General features: G+C 40.4%; 1 protein-coding gene across 1 annotated transcript; it reads right to left on the bottom strand.

Annotated features, from left to right (window-relative positions):
- Nucleotides 1–6,526: 6,526 nt before the first annotated feature.
- zdhhc8a (zinc finger DHHC-type palmitoyltransferase 8a) lies at nt 6,527–18,058 on the bottom strand. The gene is made up of 10 exons (XM_051412557.1): nt 17,754–18,058; nt 11,136–11,257; nt 10,877–11,034; nt 10,159–10,331; nt 9,933–10,035; nt 9,698–9,789; nt 9,488–9,617; nt 9,237–9,351; nt 8,381–8,493; nt 6,527–8,263 (listed from the first exon to the last, which is right to left on the bottom strand). The coding sequence occupies exons 1-10, from the start codon at nt 17,855–17,857 to the stop codon at nt 6,971–6,973; spliced, it is 2,403 nt and encodes an 800-aa protein (XP_051268517.1). The 5' UTR covers nt 17,858–18,058; the 3' UTR covers nt 6,527–6,970.
- Nucleotide 18,059: the final 1 nt, after the last annotated feature.

Genomic DNA, 18,059 nt, shown 5'->3' with positions numbered 1-18,059 from the left:
TGGAAATGTCACTTTTCAGCATTCTGTGATTTATTCTCTGCTCCTGTTGTCTGACCTGATACCATTTACACAAGCGTACACAGGAAACAATTTTCTGTATCTAAACAGCAACAATAAATCCTATTCCACTGAGTGTAATGACGAATTTTAAAGTGCAAAACAAGTACACATATCTGCAACCACACGTCTCAGCTTTATGTGTAAATGCTGTTTTGTTGCACTTGTACAGATGATGAAGCTCTTTGTCATTACCACAGTAACTGGATAGTGAATTGCCTCTACCATGTGACAGAGATGAATGTAATTATTGCTGCCCATTATCTGTACACACTGGGATAAACAAAGGGGGTACAGTGCAGCTTAATACACACATACACTGTCCGAAAAACCCATATAGGGAAAGACATTGCATTATAGTGTGTGTACTGCTGTATTAATTGCAATGAAATGCCCACACAGTCTTTGGTGCTCAGCGGGGCATTTCACATCCTTTTCCTGTGGACTGTGCCACACAGAAGCACAGTCAGTGTAGATTTCTGTCCTAATTAAACCCCCGCACTGCCCACCTCTGCTCTGTTGAAGCTGGCATGTGCTGCTGAGGCTAATTCAATTTAACGTGGAGACAAAACATCTATGAAGAGTTTACAAAAAAAGGGAAATAGGTGCCAGCAGTGTGTTGAATGCTGCTTGTATTTCAGATGGCGCTGTCACACAGAGTGCATAATAACACTGGAAATACCAGAAAAGGTCACCGATATGGCTTCAGAAGAGAAAGGTCACCTTTCATTTTCATATTTAAATAATATAAACGTTTAAGTTAAGCAGAGACAAACTGTTCTATTTGGAGAAAGTGAACCTGAAATCTGTGTAAATTTAGCTGCTTCTGGAAAGGATCCAGTCAGATTGAGAGGTGCACACAGACTATAAATGACAAACCAACACCTGACATCCTGACTTTTACATCAACTTACTGCTGCACCCCCTCGGTGAGATATAGGAACAGCAGTACCTGCCAGTCAGACAGGATCACCCATATAGAAAAGAACTTCCCCTGAAGCAGTCTTCAGGCTAGCTACAATACATCCCTTTCCGGTGATTTGATAAATAATGTAAATATTATAAAATATGCCCCCCCACCCCCTCCTCCAGGGGAGAAAGAAGCCAGGGTGCTATCAATCCAACTCCTCTTTGTCAAGTGTCACTGCAGCACGTGCTTAATCACACCAACAGAGAGCCCAGAGAGGAAATGAAATGCATCAGTGCCACTGCAGCTGAAAATGACAATCAGCCAGTTCAGCGATGCCTCTGATGATCAGGCATATCAATGAGCTGAGAGAAAGAGCCTGAAGGAGAGAGAGAGCGAGAGAGAGAGAGAGAGAGAGAGAGAGAGAGAGAGATACACCCACTGCTACAGAGAAAGAGAGTCAGCAGCAAGAATGTAGGTCAGTCTGCAGCATCTCTAGAAGTATCATAAAAGATTTAGATGGCTTGGGGATTGATGAGAATGAAATGAACCCATGTCAAGAGGTTATCATGAGTCCATATTCCTCCGATGAAGCCTCACAATTATTTACTCTTTTTTTGTATTGTTCTGCCTATCATAAAATCATGCATCTAGATACAAGAAGAACCATGGCAACGCAGAGCAAACCGAGATCCAGAGGCAGAAAAAGCTGAATATGATTAAACTCTCAAACAGTAATCACTGGTTAGTACGTTGTTGTTGTTATTATTATTATTAAGTTTAATTTGTTAGGTCACAACCCTTTGGGGCATCTCAAGGTCGAGACTGAGGACTAAAGGTGATCAGAATATTGTACTTATCATTGAATACACACAAATTACTTTTAGATAATGATAAAGGTAAAGTTTTATATAAATGTTGCTTCTAAGTAATGGTATTGGTGGGTTTAAAGGGTTAATTCACCCAAATGACAAAAAAACTAATTTCCTCACTTTACCTCTAGAGGAATCTAGCAGTGCTGATAGTTTTGATTTTTACCTGCCCAGGTTTTGAAATATCGGTCTTGGAAATTTCTTAAAGGTTCATTGGAGACATTTTTTTCAAGTTGTCTTGAGAAAGAGTAATGGGTCACTGTAATTATTCCTCCTGTCCACACTGAACAGATCAATTCTTAATGGGATTACAATGTAATAAGAGGAGGATAGTATTTGAAATCAAATCAAATCAAATCAAACCAAATCAAATCAAATCAAATCAAATCAAATCAAATCCACATACACCCACCTCATCAGTATTTTCCTTTTCAATCCAAAAATCTCTATTTGTTACTATCATTCCATCACAGCAAAATAACAGAGAAGAGCAGCCATTTTGACATGAAGTAGTAAGGTGTTACCAAGTCTGGGTACTGCTATTGTGCATGTTGGCTCACTGGTAAGGCTCTGCTACACTAAATATAACAGAACCTTAAAGGAGGTGTGTAGGATTTAATGGCATCTAGTGGAGAAGTTGCAGATTGCAACTAACTGAACACCACTTACGCTTGTATATGACGCTGAAGGCTTTATCCTACGCTAGTGTTTGGTTTATCCGTTCTGGGCTTCTGTAGAAACATGGCGGTTGAACATGGCGTACTCCATGGAAACTGACCTGCAGTGACTGTAGATATAACAGGCTCATTCTAAGGTAACAAAAACACGACTATTCCCATTTTCAGGTGATTATACACTAATGAAAAATACCTGAATATTATGTTCCATATCTGTCATTGCCAATGCCTGTGTCTACACTATTTCATTTCAAAATAACTTTTGTGAAAAAGCCCTATTGCTTCTTCTTTTTGGCTGCTAGAGCTCTGCTTTATAATTTACATACACTGTGTTTTCCTTTGAGAAAAATATCACAACCCAAAAGGAAGAAATGTATATTTTACGATGGCGCCCCTTAATTTTTGCATCAATTTGACAGAATACGGTTAGGTATCTGCCTATCTACATGGTGACCTTATTTCAATGTAGCAAATCAAATCTTGGATCAATCATAGGCAAAGTCACACAAACAGTGAGACAACAGCCTGCTACACAACACAAGAACTACATGCAGCAATCCACATTAGGATCCCTGCTAAAGTCTTCTTCTATAACTTAGTCATGAAGCTTGTTTAAATGATGCACCTGATAAACACACAGCCAGGAGAAGTGCACTTAATGTCACTTTTGCAGACTAGTTAGCGAGCTGCTCAGCTGCAGTACATTAAACAGCATGTAAATCTACTGGAAAATATGATGGATATTACAAAACACTGTATGCCTGTAACTTATAGCCAAGTTTGTCATTCCAGTGCTGGAGCTCAGCCTGCCAGCCGCTGTCAATCAAACACACGCCCCTCTAGCCAGCTGAGATGAAAGCAAGCATTTCTCATATTTCCCCAAAGACATTTTTTTTCTTCCTTTTCATAATACAAAATTATTACCTACCATACATTTCTATTTGAAGCTGCAGCAGGCATTGGAGGACCAGTGTGTAGGATTCAGTAGCATCTAGCATTGAAGTAAGCCACTGTTTATCCCAGTTTCCCTCTCCCTGAATCTTAAGTGATGGGTAAGACAAGAAATTATTAATAAAAGATACTGCACCCTATTTTAAACGTTCAAAGGAAAACAGGGATTACATGGGTGATTCACCAGGCAAATTGGGAAAGGAAGGTGTCTGGAAAAGTGGGATTATGAAAGTTAAATTTATTTTGCAGTTATTCAAAGGATATTTTATCTATAAAAAGGGCCTTCGTGTTGCCTCTGTTTCCAAATGCCAAAAGAGTCATCTCTAATGGGGAGAAGAGGTGACTGGGATAAACAGAGGCAAGCAGAGAACCCTATTAACCTTACATAAAAAAAAAAACATTATTTTTGACAACAAAAAGAAATGACTAAATGTGATTTCCATTGGACTTTATATGCAATGTTTATGGTGCAAAACTAATATATTGTAGTTCAGCATTGCTTTAATATCGTACTTCCAGCTTGAGACATTTGAGACAAATGTAAAGTATAAGTCTCCTCTAAGACATATTTGTTATGGAGACACATTATAAAAATAGCATGATGTAAGATGGAGGGCTTCTCAGACACCACAGTCTGTACTTTTGATCCACCGCTCTAAGTCACCGACTTGCAATCCCTCTTTGCACAGCAGCCCTGTCATTACCGTCATTACCATTTTACCCCCGGCTACAGAAACTAGGATGGGTGAGAGGGAGGAAGGGGGGCACCAAAACAGCAGGAATACAACAGAGGAGAGAGTGAGGGAGAAAAACAGATGTCTACCCTGACATATAAGTCATCGTCATTTCTACAATATTAGCTTGTGCAAGACTTTTTAGCAAACAGGGAAAAAGTCAAGCAGTAGTCAAAAGAATGGATGTGAACACTGAATCGTAACAGGTTTGATTGTGTTTGAAATAGGAGAGTCATTTCCAAGAGAGAAAGAGATAACACTGAAATTTCAGCACCATTACCTCCATGAGACAAACAACAATGTACAGCATTACAGGAGAATAATAGAGACTACAGGACAAGAAAAGTAACAGGTATATGTTAGGAAATATATTTGCAAATTATAACACATGTGACAAAACATTGAAATGTGAAGGAGAGCATGATTGTAATTTGTTATCGTCCATTATAACGGGATTGAGATGTGCTCACGGTGTCCTGCAAACACTAAGACAGCTTTTTAAGATTGATCCTGTCTGATGACTGTTTTGAAAAAAAAAATATTTTTTTTGGCTGACAAAAGCACTTAGAGAGGACAGAGGGCTAAAACAAAGTGAAAAAGATGTGTTTCTTAGATTCAACACACTAAGCCAGCATTTCAAGATGTATCCACTCTGGAAACCGTTTTGAAAAACCAGTGAGAAAAGGGAAAAGAAAAACATGGTTTTAATGTGGATGGAGGGCTTTAAAATAGTAGATTAAAAATAAAGCAACATTTGAAAAGGTTTGCTGAGCTCTGGTTAATAGATACTTGAGGAGAGGAACGCAATGACTCATATAAATTGCAGCTTGATCACATCCTTCTTGGGTTCTTGTGTTGCTTTAAAAGGCCTGGATATTGTCCTCATCTTTCTCCTTACTGTCATTTTCACAATCTCTTGAGTGAAAAGACTGTGTAATATAATTTGCAATCTTGTTGGAAATTTCTGGCAAGAATAACTGCTCCGATAGTGAACAATGTTGTTTACACTTTAGGCTACTTGTTGTTCTCTGGCACTCTAACTGAGAGGCTGTTTTCTTTGTTCATGTTTCACATCTCTTGTTATCAGATCCTTAACTAAGCCTGTACAAGTGAGTCGTTTTTACATCCAATTGAATTTACCGGTCTGGTGAGAGATCTGTCAGTTATTTAGTTGTGTTGTAAATTTCTGCCAACCGTTTGAATCAGTCAGGGCTTCAAAGCTTTTTTAGTTGTCATATCTGCACTTCCACCTGCTATGAGGTCAACTGCGACAATAACTCACATAAAAAACGTCCAACCTCAAAGTGTCACATCTTGTCATTTATTGCCTAAACAAAAATGTGCGATTGTCGATCACTGCTCAAGGTAATAAAAGTCCTTGTTATTAGTAATATTTCTGTCACAAAGACTCTGAAAGACTTATGATACTTTCCTGAAACTGAAGGCCAGACAGAAGAGCAGACTTTTAAGCTGTCTGAAAAGGTAAAATGCTAAATTTGTCACTGGAGTCCTCATCCGACCCCTCTTAAACATTCACAAACACATATGCTTTTTCTCCTCTAGATTAAATGAAAAATGTTTCTGTCTTGTAAAGTTTTTATATATATTTGATTATTTGTTATATATTATATATTTTATTTTATATTATTTTAATGTGAACTACTACTACTAATAAACTGCTGTGTAAAACTGACCTTTTGGAATATAGGGCACACAGCCTCCTCTAGTCTTTTCCATTACATGTAGACCTTGACACAGACAACATGCTGTTTTCTGGCATTTTACACACAATGGCATCATCTACTTGATAATCTAACCGACATCACGCCACCTTCTGAAACTGTTCACTAGAGGGTGCCATACACACACTCAGTGCAGAAACTGGCATTGCAGAGGCAGTGAATCATTACACCACAGTGTTATATTTCACTAAACTCCCCATTACACTCATCATTTCATTTCCAGCAATACTGCCATCACTGCTATACATTATAGCATGTATAGCAGCATTTATGAATGGTAGCAGTTTCAAAGGGAAATTAATAAACATGTTAAAGTGCATTTTGGCTTTATCTCCATAAATTATGCCATCTGCTGAGTTATGAGCTAAAATTATCTTGTGATTTGGAAAACAAAAATCAAGCAGAAGTATAATATCTTTGAAGTAAGATTGATAACCAACAGTAAAATGAAATTTTCCTCTTGTTGCTTTGAGCAGCAAGTGCTTTAAATATGTAACGCCTCATTCACAGTTCAATTTGTTTGCAGCTCTGTGCAGGTGCCTTCATTAACAGCAATTCACACGAGAAAATAATGTAAAAACAGAAATTAAAATTACAAAATAAGTTTATTCATATAAACAACTACAAAATTCTATTAAATTGGGTATTTTGCAGCAGGAGACAAATTGGATGATATGGTATTACAGTGTTTCACAAAAGCAATATCAAAACACATACAAACAGATCATAAATTAATCTGTATTCTTAACAAAGCCCTTTTGCTTCGACTGAGTTTATAGAGCTCGCTCTGTTTGTAAGACGAGGCACATCTATCCTGAGATTTTCGGGTTTTGGTCAAACTTACATGACTTTGCAAGAATATTTCTAAGTTTATCCTTCACTGTGTTTGGTTCTCACACACCCTCCCACGCAGGAAAGTCCCAAATGGCCTCTTATTTACAAAGTATTTTGGAGCTGTGAAGACTGAGACTAACACTGCATAGATGATTCATTCACACCATTCGAAACATAAAGTATGTTTTTTTTTTTTTTATTTCAGGGCCCCCAGGGTGACCGAGTCCTTGCCCTCAGAGGAGTATGTGAGTGAGGATCGTTTCGCGGTGGCATAGGAGGCGTACGAGGGGGCGGAGGAGGTGGAGGAGGAGGGTAAGCGAGGAAGAGTGGATGTAGAGGAAGGGAGGGGTTGAGTCTGTCTGTCAGTAGTGCAGTAAGCTGGAGAGGAAGACCTGCCCTTGCTTTGGAGGCTGCTGCTGCTGCTGCTCTGCAGAGGAGAGCTGGACGTTTTTGGACCTCGAGTCAGAGACGACGTGGAGGAGCTGGAAAGGGGTGAGGTCCTCAAGCCATAACCGAGGATTCCTGTGCTCATCAGAAACTCCCTGGAGCCGTAGGCCGGAGGGGTTGGTCCACGGGAGCCTGGGGGTCGGATGTTGTCTGGTGGTAGACTCCTCCTGCTGGGGATGTCATATATCCCCGCATCTGGGCCGTAGAGGGCCTGGGATCTGGCGTGGAGTCGCAGCATCCTCTCCCTCTCCTCCATCTCCCGTCTCTCTTGGATAGATGCCATGATGGTTTTTGAAAAGTTGTCATAGCGTGCAGCAGCAGACTTCTGAGGTGTTAAGCTTTGTGGACCAAGATCACGAAGGCTGTCTCTGAGACTTTGAGAGGTCAGATCTCGCATCACCAGACCTGGAGGGGTGAGATCTCGTGATGTTATGGTTTGGGATGCGAGGTCTCTTGGCATCAGCCCTTGAAAAGCCGGAGAAGAGTCTCTTTGAATGAAACCTTGGAAGGAAGGCGAGGGATCTCTTGAGGTTAGGCCCTGCAAAGACGGGGAGGGGTCTCGAGGTTGAGGAGACTGTCTGGTGACGCCCATAAACACGGGACTGTAAGCGTGAGGATGGGGTCGCTGCACCACAGTCCCGTCTGTGCCCAGAGTCATAAAGTGAGGGTGGTAGCCGACTGGAGGAGCCCCTCTCTGAGCTAGGTACTGAGGGTCTGCAGGGTTGATGAGGTTATCATAAGAGAGGCTGCTGCTGTGGTTGGCCAACAGACCGGGAGAGGTGATGATGCCCGGTGGGAGATTGGATCCCGAACCGTCAGCATGGATGGCAGGCAGCTGGGATTTACTGCCGTGGCGACTGCTGTGTTTGAGGGTGAGAGAGCGGGAGTTGAGCGTCAGAGAGCTGAGCTGCAGCGAGCTGGAGATGCTGTTGGTCTGGACAGGCAGGCTGGCCTGCTGGCTGCCTCTCGCTGGGCTTCTTTTAGACTCAGAGCGGAGGTCAGGACTTCTGTTGTTCCCTTGCTGCTCTGATGTCTTCAGCAACTGAACAATACAACAAAAACCAGACAGCAGTGTGTGTTAGACAAGGATCAAAACCAGGACTTGGATATTGAGGATCATTCTCCAACAATATACAATTAAAATTAGACTGAAAAGCACCTGCTCTGGAGGAATGGGTGAAGATCCTCTGGATATAGCTTCCAGGACAGGCCGTAGCTGTGGCACAGTGGGAATGGATGCAGGGATGATGGATTTGGTGTGGTGTCCCATCTCTGGAAAGGAAAACACTTTGTGATTGATTATAGGATACAGAAATCATACAGTTAAAATCCAGAGACACAGCTCAGCAATGACACTATGAACGAAAAAGGAATAAAAGATAAGGTTGGCGAGATTAAAAAACTAACATTTAGTTAATTTGCCTCTGCTTCAGCTTCCCCAGCATGTCTGGGGTACTCTGCCTCAAGCCCATTCATTCCTACTGAAGAAGCTTTAAAAAGCAAGTGAAAAATACATATTTTACATTTTAAAAAAAGGGTCAAATTTTGTCCTAAAACAGCTGGACATTGTAGCCTTTAGCAACATTACTCAAATTGGAGGAAATGGGGCTTTTGTTGAGGACTACTGCTGTTGCTTAATACACATTTGGTGCATTAACCAACGCATAATTACAGCACAGAGGCGGTGTATGTGGAGTCGACTCTAAATACTACTGATGAGTTTTTAATAGCTCTGTGGCAAAGAGGAATACGCTATATAAGGCTTTGGCTACACATACAATACTTGTTTGTAGGATCAATTCATTGTTGGCTTTGGGCTTTTCGTGGGATTTGTCAACAGATAGAGAAATGCAGAATCTCATCAGATATATCCTTTAATTGACTCTGCAGACTCACAAAACTGTATGCATCCTTAATGTTTTTGGTATATTTGTCGCTATAGAAGCGATGCTGTAAATATATTGCTTTGGTTCTGTCTGGTTATCACAGTATATATATGTTTAATCCTACAGTACCATCCATGGCAGATAGTTGGCTTTTCAGCAGGCCATGGTCTGGTTTTGGTGGCAGTGGCGGTGGAGTTTTCAGATGTTTGATGTCTGACAGCTCGACAGCTCCGGCTGAGGTTCGCTGGCAGGAGAAAAAAAACAGAGAAACATGAGAGATCTAATCCCTTGAGAACTGAGGTTACAATCCTTAGATGATGTGTGAGAATATATTTAACTGCGTGTGATTTGAATTTGACATGTAATTTGTTCATGCATACTTTATTCCGGAGATCCTGACTCTGTATCCCGTTGTCTCTGACTTTCACTGGCATCTGCCTGTCGATCTCTGGTCTCAGGAATGGAGGCTGAACATGGATCACTGTTTTCTTACAGGGCCGTGCTGTGTACCTGGTGTCGCATGACAAACAGCCAGTGAGTTATGAGGCTTTCTGAAAAGCTGAATAGTAAGCTGAAGAAATGGCTCTTACTTTGGAGAGATGGGACTGCAAACCAGATACTCAAGGTTATTACAACAACCTCGTGTGAAAGGATTTACTCCCCCTTGAAACTTCCCAGTTACCTATGGGATCATGGAGAGATTAAAGTACACTTGTATTATTATTGTATATTTTAATTTATAATAGATACCACATCAAAATAACACAATTGTTAATCGATTTTTTGCTCTTGACAGTAGATTAACATCTGGAAAATCAAACTGACTTGTTCATTGGTGGTGCGTCCTCTTGACACCAGGTACAGGTGGAATCCAGTGAGACCCAGGACTGGGATGAGAAACAGCCCGGATATACTGATCACTACCAATCTGTAGATGCTATTAAGGAAAACTGCTCCATATTAGTCTCAATTAGACAAATTTAATGCACTTACACAAATGAATGCATAGATAGATGCATAGTCTACACATACTGAGTGTGTACAAGGATACGTGACAGTGCAGTGCAGCTTCCATAATTCGTCCAAGTGGTGCAGGACGTATATGAGGCCAAAGGTGAAGACACAGATCATGTGAACTGTCAGTGACAACAGGAACAGAAAGAAGTAGCGGTAGTTTCGCCTCCCGATGCAGTTGTTCACCCAGGGACAGTGGTGGTCAAAGTCCTGAGAGGCGAAAGGAAAAATCGAATTACCCGGAGCCAAAAAAAACAACAACACATCATCGAGTCTTTATCGAAATATTTGCTGCACTGAAAACCAGGCAGTTGGTGAAAACTTGAGGAATATCCACTGTGCTTTCGAAATACACTGTTTAATACAGGCCGCCTGAACCCTTTTTCAAATTGCATTTTCACTGAGACTACAAGGGATCTGAGAAAAGGATTAACCTGATTAATGAGATCTCTCTCTCCATCCATCACACTCTGTCCATCATTCACTCTGCAGAAATCCCCTTTATTGACTTTCCCCACACACACACACACACACACACACACACACACACACACACACACACACACTGCTACACTCACTCATAAGCACTACTCACTTTTCTCCCCCTGATTTGTTCACCCATGCCTTCTATGTTCTTACCCTCATCGCTCAGTTTAAATTTCCCACCACATTGTATGTAGTTTTTCTAACTAAAAACTGACTATCAATGTCGTGTGTGTCTCTTCTCCTGTATTTAAATCTGTCCATACACTAACCTCCACACAGTGATCACAGACGCTGCAGTGGGAGCAGCGTGGAGGTCTGTAGAAATGACACGAAGCGCACCACTTCATCCGCACTTGGACGCCCTTCACATCTACGTTCTTATACAGCGGCGCGCGGAACTCATCATCCTTGTCCTCATCCTCGTTTGCTGGAAAATTATATGTGAAAATGTTAGAATAACACGTCCACAAATTTAAAAATAAAAATGATCTTTGCTCGTGTAAGCATAACATCACTCTGATTACTAACCCATTGGCAGCACACCAGCATCCATAAAGGTTGCCATGGTGAAGTTGGCCAGCACAAAAAGGAAGAGGATGGCACAGCATGGTGGCACAGCAGGGCAGATGGTTACAGCCAGCCATGGGCATCTGAATATACAAAGGGGGAAAAAAGGAAAACAATTTACTGCACTTGCCACTGAGTGTTCATTCAAAGCAGAATTCATGTTGTAAAATGAGAGTTTGACAGTGTTTTTGAGCCTTGCGAGTATCCATCCCTTAGAGGTTGAAGTTAACACAAATCAGGGCAACAAAGATTTTAAGGGATAATCTTCATCCCATTTTTTCTGATGGGACCAGTGGATCCCAGAAGTAATTGTTTACAATGAAAGATAAGCATGTATTAGTGTGTGTTCACCAGTGCCCACAACATGGGATTAAATGACGGGGTACTCTGCAGGAGAGGCAAGACACTTACTGTGTCTGTGTTACACAACGAAGCAGGTCTTGACACTTAAATTGCTGTAACCAACGATTATTGTCATTATCAATTAATTTGTTGATTATTTTTTCCATTAATCATTTAGTCTCTAAAATGGCGGAAAATAGTGAAAGATGCAAAACACAAGTTCCTGTGATGTTGTCAAATGGCTTGTTTTGTCCAACAACAGAAGCCAAATATATTCAGCTTACAATAAATATTTTTTTAATACCAGACAAATTATGCAAAGCCTCACATTTGAGAACCCTGAACCAACAAATATCTGGATTTTTCCCTTGATCTTGAGAGCTTAAATAATTACTTTGTTATGAATGTTAATGAATAAATGTTTTAATAAACCCTCAATTGTGTCAGGTTGTCACATTGCTGTCATGAAAAGTAAAAAGGTCTTTTGCAAAGATGAATTATGTTGGGACAGGGTGGTCAGGTTCATGTAGAGCTGAAACAATTAATCAATTAGCCAATCGTTAGAAAATTACCAGGAAACTTATTTGATTTTTCATTTCATTTGTCATTTTTCAAACAAAAATGCAAAATATTTACTTATTCCAGCTTCTCAAATGTTAAAATTTAGTTTTTTTTCTGTTTTACAACATTTTAAATTTTGGACTGTTGGCTGGACAAAACTAAACCTTTCAAGATGTCACCTTTGTTATTTTCTGACATTTATACACAACTAATCAATTAATTGAGAAAGTAATAAGCAGATGAATCAATAATGAAAATCATTGTTAGTTGCAGCCCTCAGTTCCTGTTGAACAAACATTTATGTACACAAATAACACGCTTGAATAAAGTGACAACGATAAGCAATAAGATAATTAAATCTGCCCGGTTAAAACAAATGTTAAATTAGTGAATTCAAACTGGTGTTACATTTTAATTTTGCTTCTAAACTAACCAATGTCAAAATATTCTTTTTTTTATCACAGAATTGAGCTGAGTGTCCTTTCCTGTATATTTTGAGCGGTATAAAATCTTTCTGTGGTCACTAAAATCTTGGAGAACCAAGCCCTTATCTCTTCCACCAACTCAGTGTGTGTGTGTGTGTGTGTGTGTGTGTGTGTGTGTGTGTGTGTGTGTGTGTGTGTGTGTGTGTGTGTGTGTGTGTGTGTGCGTGTGAGTACGTGCTGAATTATACTGAATGGGAGTATGGTTATATCTCCACTGTGTGAGATTAGAGGGAGGGGGAGTGTAATCAGGTTACAGTGGTAGACAGAGAGGAAAAGATTCACTGGATTATATTAACAGTGTTTGATTGAAAATCACATGTTTAACCTACATATATACTGCATGGGAATTTTCTTTTTGAATTGTCAAATGTTACAGTTTTTAGTATGATATCAATATAGGTGGAGAAAAAAAATAATTGTACACCTTCTAGGGCTGTTAAATGGAAACAGTATACTAGTAAATACTAATGTTATACCAGAAACCAGGCAGATTTGTCAAACTGGTTATATTTTCTGTATAATATTTTGCAGATATGACTATAGAAAAGTAAAGAGTGAACACATATTAGTGATTAAACAGAGTCTTGTGAAAGTGAAAACACTGACAAAATTAAGAGTCATCCGCCTCAATTATGGGCTTCATCCCAGTGCAGCTCCAATCCCCAAACCCCCCGGCTGGTTTTAGGCTGTGGGGGATGGGGTCTCCCCACCCCCGAGAGGAACGGCTGTTGATGCCATGCCAGCTGCAAACCCAGTAATCCCTGGATTATGAACTCTGGATTACAGACCATTTCTGCCAGTCCAGTGCATTGTGTATTCCTCACATCAGATACAAACAGAGAGTGCTATCAAGGCGCACCATATATCACACAGCACGCTACTATACATTGTATACCATGACATAAATCCAATGGATTCACTACTGGCAGTCGAAACCTGCAATAGACTCCCTCTTACAACAGATGATGAGAAAAAATTAAAATAGGACATGGATTTTTTTTTTTTTTAGCATAATAAAATTATGAGAACCTTCAGAAGCAGTGAATACGTGACAAAAAGATTAAGGAGCGTAATATGATCCCACCCACCCCCCACATCCCAAAGGCTGCTATTCAGGAAGTTCTTCTCACTAAATACAGTCATGTTTGACATGTGCTTAAACTGTCATAGCTGATACATTAGATTAAACTGTGTAACTCGAGCTGGTTAGTAACAGCAATATGGCTCATACATATTCTAGTTTACTATTTAAAAATAAGAATAAAAGATAGATAGATAAGTAGATAGATAGATAGATAGATAGATAGATAGATAGATAGATAGATAGATAGATAGATAGATAGATAGATAGATAGATAGATAGATAGATAGATCATTACAATCACCAAATTGGCTTAATGTGACAAATACAGCCTATTCCACGTCAACAATGGCGCTGCAGATGAAACACAGGAGGTGAGCTGGGTTCATCTGACTGATTTCTTGTGGACCAGATTACAGTGCGGACGCCTCTGCACGGACGGCCAAGCCTCCATCATTGGTCTGAGACCATCTGGGCCGCAGGGAGAGACAGTTCATTACACTGCAGCGTGGCAAAGACAAGTCCCACCTAATGAAACAGCCCCGGCAGAGCTGTATTAAATCACACAGAACAGTAAGCTGCTCTGCAATCTGCACGCTGCCCTCATCCCCGCAGTGGGTCAGTGGCACAGCAGACGCTGCACAGTTGGTCAAGCGGCAAGTTCACCACTTCTGACAGCCATGACTCCTTTTGTGAAATATTGTCACAGTTACATGAATGACATCACTGCCGTGTATCTGTCAGATTTCTAGACACCTACATCAGTACAGAAAACATCTGGTAGTGAATAAATTCCCACAGATTGGACAATAAATGTTGTACTCACAGTGTCATGGGTACGGCGTGATCTGTGACTTGTGTCATCTACATTTTCTCGGGCACCATTGTGTTTTTATTTCAATTTTATATGAAGAGGTAGTTCTGTGTTATTTTTAAAAATGGCCTGCTCCGGGAGCAGCTGAGTAAAGCAACTATACCATGTTGTCTATGGAGCATGACGAGCAATAGGGATATTATGGCTGTTTCTGGTCAAAAACAACCACTACCAGTGGACGTATATTGACGGGCCCATTTGTCCCGGATTAACATGAGCTTACGTTGCAGCCATTACAGCCCTTTTCACGAATATTTTTACATCTAACTCTGTGAATTAAGGGTTTATTTCAACCAAACCAGAGTTGGTGATTGTTGTTGTTGTTTTATTTTATTTCTGTCTCATTGTTTTGATCTTAAATGCTGCGCTCTAGTGTGACATCCAGTGGAAAGTGAATTTTGTATATATTACAACTTAACCTGCAACGTTTTATGACATTTTAATGTGTTTACAGTGTTTGCTCCTGCAATTTTCAGCGTAAGCAAGTACCCTTTTCTTCAGATAACGCCTCTTCAATATATTTCAGTATTCTGAACACACAGTTTACTCAGTAGATATGCAACGTTTTTGAGTCTGGGCAGAGCGGAACATAACTTAATTAACAAGGGACATTTTTCTTGGTCCTTCTTGTGTGCGGCCTTTGTTGGGCGTAGGCAACCTGCCTGTGTTTAACAATGCACAAAACCTTTAGCACTAACCCAAACAAAAGTTCACGGTCAGACGAACAAAAGCAGGAAACCAGTAACTGATTAATTTTTTCAGCCGAAGGAAGACAAAAGAGCCTCCACAATTCACAAAGGTTGTTTTTCCAGCTCTACAGAACCTGCAGTGGAAACAGAAATGGAAGCATGCTTGCACTACAAATGCAAACACACTGCTTGTTTTATGAATATTACCAGATGAAAGGGCTGAGAATTTATATTTAACATGTCTGCAGGGTTTGGAATTAAAATTGTAGGTACAAGGTTTCATCAGTATCAAAAATTACAAAAGGCCTGACTGCACAGCATTCAAGCATGTTCCCATGATTCACAGCAACCAGGGTAAAGGCCAGGATGATGTTATGGCAGATGACAAGCGATGTCCCTTTGACTCAGCGTTACCAAGGCAGGGCTGAACAGAGCGTGGCACCTGTCTATCTCTGTCTGGAGTCACTCCAGCTGCAGCTGCTGGCTTGGCAGATACACAGGATATTAAACAGAGTTACTGCTCATAACAGAAGACTGTTATGTTAACTGGCAGTTGATAATAGTTTCTCCTGAAAGAAAATGTTTCTAACTTCCTGCTGAATGCTGATGTGAATGGCCTTTAAACCTACTGTTCATACTTCCAGATAATAAGGGCAAACAAACAGCTAGAAGAGTATTTAAGACACAAGATGAACTGCAGATATTATAGCAAAGTATTACACTGCCTGTCAGTCAGTTGGTTTTCAGCTACTGTCCTCAGAGGTTGATATACAGTAGCCATCAAGTCAGAAAATTTTAAGCCCTTTTCTACTGGGCTGTGTTAATTAAAAATAAATGTAAGTTATAAGGTCATTTCAGCTCAGATGCAACCCTTGTCCCATAAGAAGCAGATTCATCACTTCTTCTTTCAATCATTTGCAGTGTCCTGGTTCTGCTGGTTTAGCAATGCAGTCCCATTTAAGTAGTCTCTTTTCAATCTGTCACGTCAGCAGGCCATTGATCTTTTTTTTCTCTCTCTCACACAGTATAGATGTTAGTTCATCAGAGTATCTCTGCCTTTTCTGGCCTGCGAGCCTCTAGAGTCTCTACGTCCAAAACGTCTCTCGAATTCAGCAATTAGACAGCGGTCAAGTTAACATGTGAATTTTGAGCGTGACATATTTTTGTAATCTAGTGTGGAGAGAGCTACAAATTAATTGAAATTTTTCAATTTTCAAACCCATTCAAGTCATTTGTATAATATTAATGGAATAAAAGGATGTAGGCCTGTATCATATATGCCCTCATATAAAGACGCTCTGGGGTCTTTACTTTACCAGCTTTTACAACAAAAGAAAGGAAAAAGAAAAAGGAAATAAAGAGGACATAATGAAGTAGTGTGTGGAAAAAAAAAATATAAAACTATAAAATGAATGTATCTGATGGTCAAACTACCCCAGAAAGAGGGTAGAGTAAATATCTGCTGATAGGAATTTCAAAGATCCCAGACTCATTTTTTTCCAGATGGGGGATCACATGGCATTGGCAAAAGGATCCTAATCCCATACTCCCAATCTGGTGTCAGATTCCAGTGGAAACGGTGCACGGCTCGAGAATACATGAGAAACTAGGACAGATATGGCTACGAAGGTCAAGGGTCAGTAGAGTGGCATAGAGCTGATGAGGAAGGAGCCTTCAGTCAGTAAGTCAATGGTGGATATCAGAGTGGTTTTCATACTGAAAGTGCTTCAATATCTGAAATTGGTCTGTTTATTTTTTTCTGTATGGTTCTTAATGTAAAGGCTTTGGAAAATAAGATAAATCTGACTAACCTATAGTCATTTAAATTGGATTCTAGGGTATTATAAGATATTATATGAATTTTTTTCCAGTGTGCCAGCGTTGGAGTTAAATCTTTCCAACCTCCCACTAGTTCTGCCTTTCCTCACAAGTAGGTCAAAACCAGGAGGCTAAAATTAACTATTTCAACACTTTTCACCAAGTGCTGCATTAAAACTTAAATTGTAACCAGGTTTTCTGATCACAAACCACGCTGTGAGGTTTAAAAGGCGTTTGCAGATAGTGTATTTGACTTCCTCCTGCTGTATTTATTAAACATGTGGGTCATAATGATGCGTTGATACATGTTTGATTGTGGGTGGCTTATCCCCTAAAGTGTGCTTACTCTTAGTCCTCAGGGTGCATTGGCCAGGCACCCAGCCTAGCCCACAGTGTGAGCCAAAGGGGTCAGATGTTAGCCGCCCCTGGTGGGTCTGCCAGCAAGAGTGAAGTCAGTGAAAAAGAGAAATGGTGCTCTTTTTCTGCATGTTTAGTTTAAGAAATGTTTTTTTTTTTTTTTACAAATTGAAATAATAAACTGCACAGTCAATATTCATCTTAATGACATTTAAGAAAAGAAGATAATCTTTTTTTATCTTATTTTATGCACATGCAAAAATGAATGAAAGAATACCTGATGCACGGTGGATGAAGAGCAATGGATTTCTGGATGGATGGGAGCAAACCAACAATGCATGTCACCAACTTTCTCATTAGGGTCGCACTTACGTAAAGACGAAGAAGAGGGAGGTAGAGCCGACCAGGAGGCAGGCGGCCGTGCACACCGGGATGAAGGCGCTGGGTTTCAGTGAGTCGGCGCCGCTGGCGGGCATCCTGTCCTCTCCGCACACATCAGAGTCTCATCATACTAACGGAAGCGACGGCAAGTGACCAGTTTCGTTTGTGTGTGTGTCGTTTTCGGACAAAGCCTTTTTCGTTAACCTCGGAACCAAAACCATAGTTAAGAGGAGGAAAAAAGAAGAAGCCCGCAAAAGCGACAGCAGCACCGCTCACTCCCGCATCCCGACCCCGTCT

Source organism: Dicentrarchus labrax, unplaced genomic scaffold (genome assembly GCF_905237075.1).
Source record: "Dicentrarchus labrax unplaced genomic scaffold, dlabrax2021, whole genome shotgun sequence".
Taxonomy (NCBI): domain Eukaryota; kingdom Metazoa; phylum Chordata; class Actinopteri; family Moronidae; genus Dicentrarchus; species Dicentrarchus labrax.
The sequence above is the reverse complement of the archived record's forward strand: the minus strand, read 5'-3'. Positions and strand labels throughout refer to the sequence as shown.

Coding starts and splice junctions, on each gene's coding strand:
- zdhhc8a (XM_051412557.1), bottom strand. CDS start 17,857: ATGCCCGCCAGCGGCGCCGACTCACTGAAACCCAGCGCCTTCATCCCG. Junction 11,258..17,753: donor TCCCTCTTCTTCGTCTTTAC/GTAAGTGCGACC, acceptor TTGTATATTCAG/ATGCCCATGGCTGGCTGTAA. Junction 9,352..9,487: donor GTCAGGATCTCCGGAATAAA/GTATGCATGAAC, acceptor TTCTCCTGCCAG/CGAACCTCAGCCGGAGCTGT.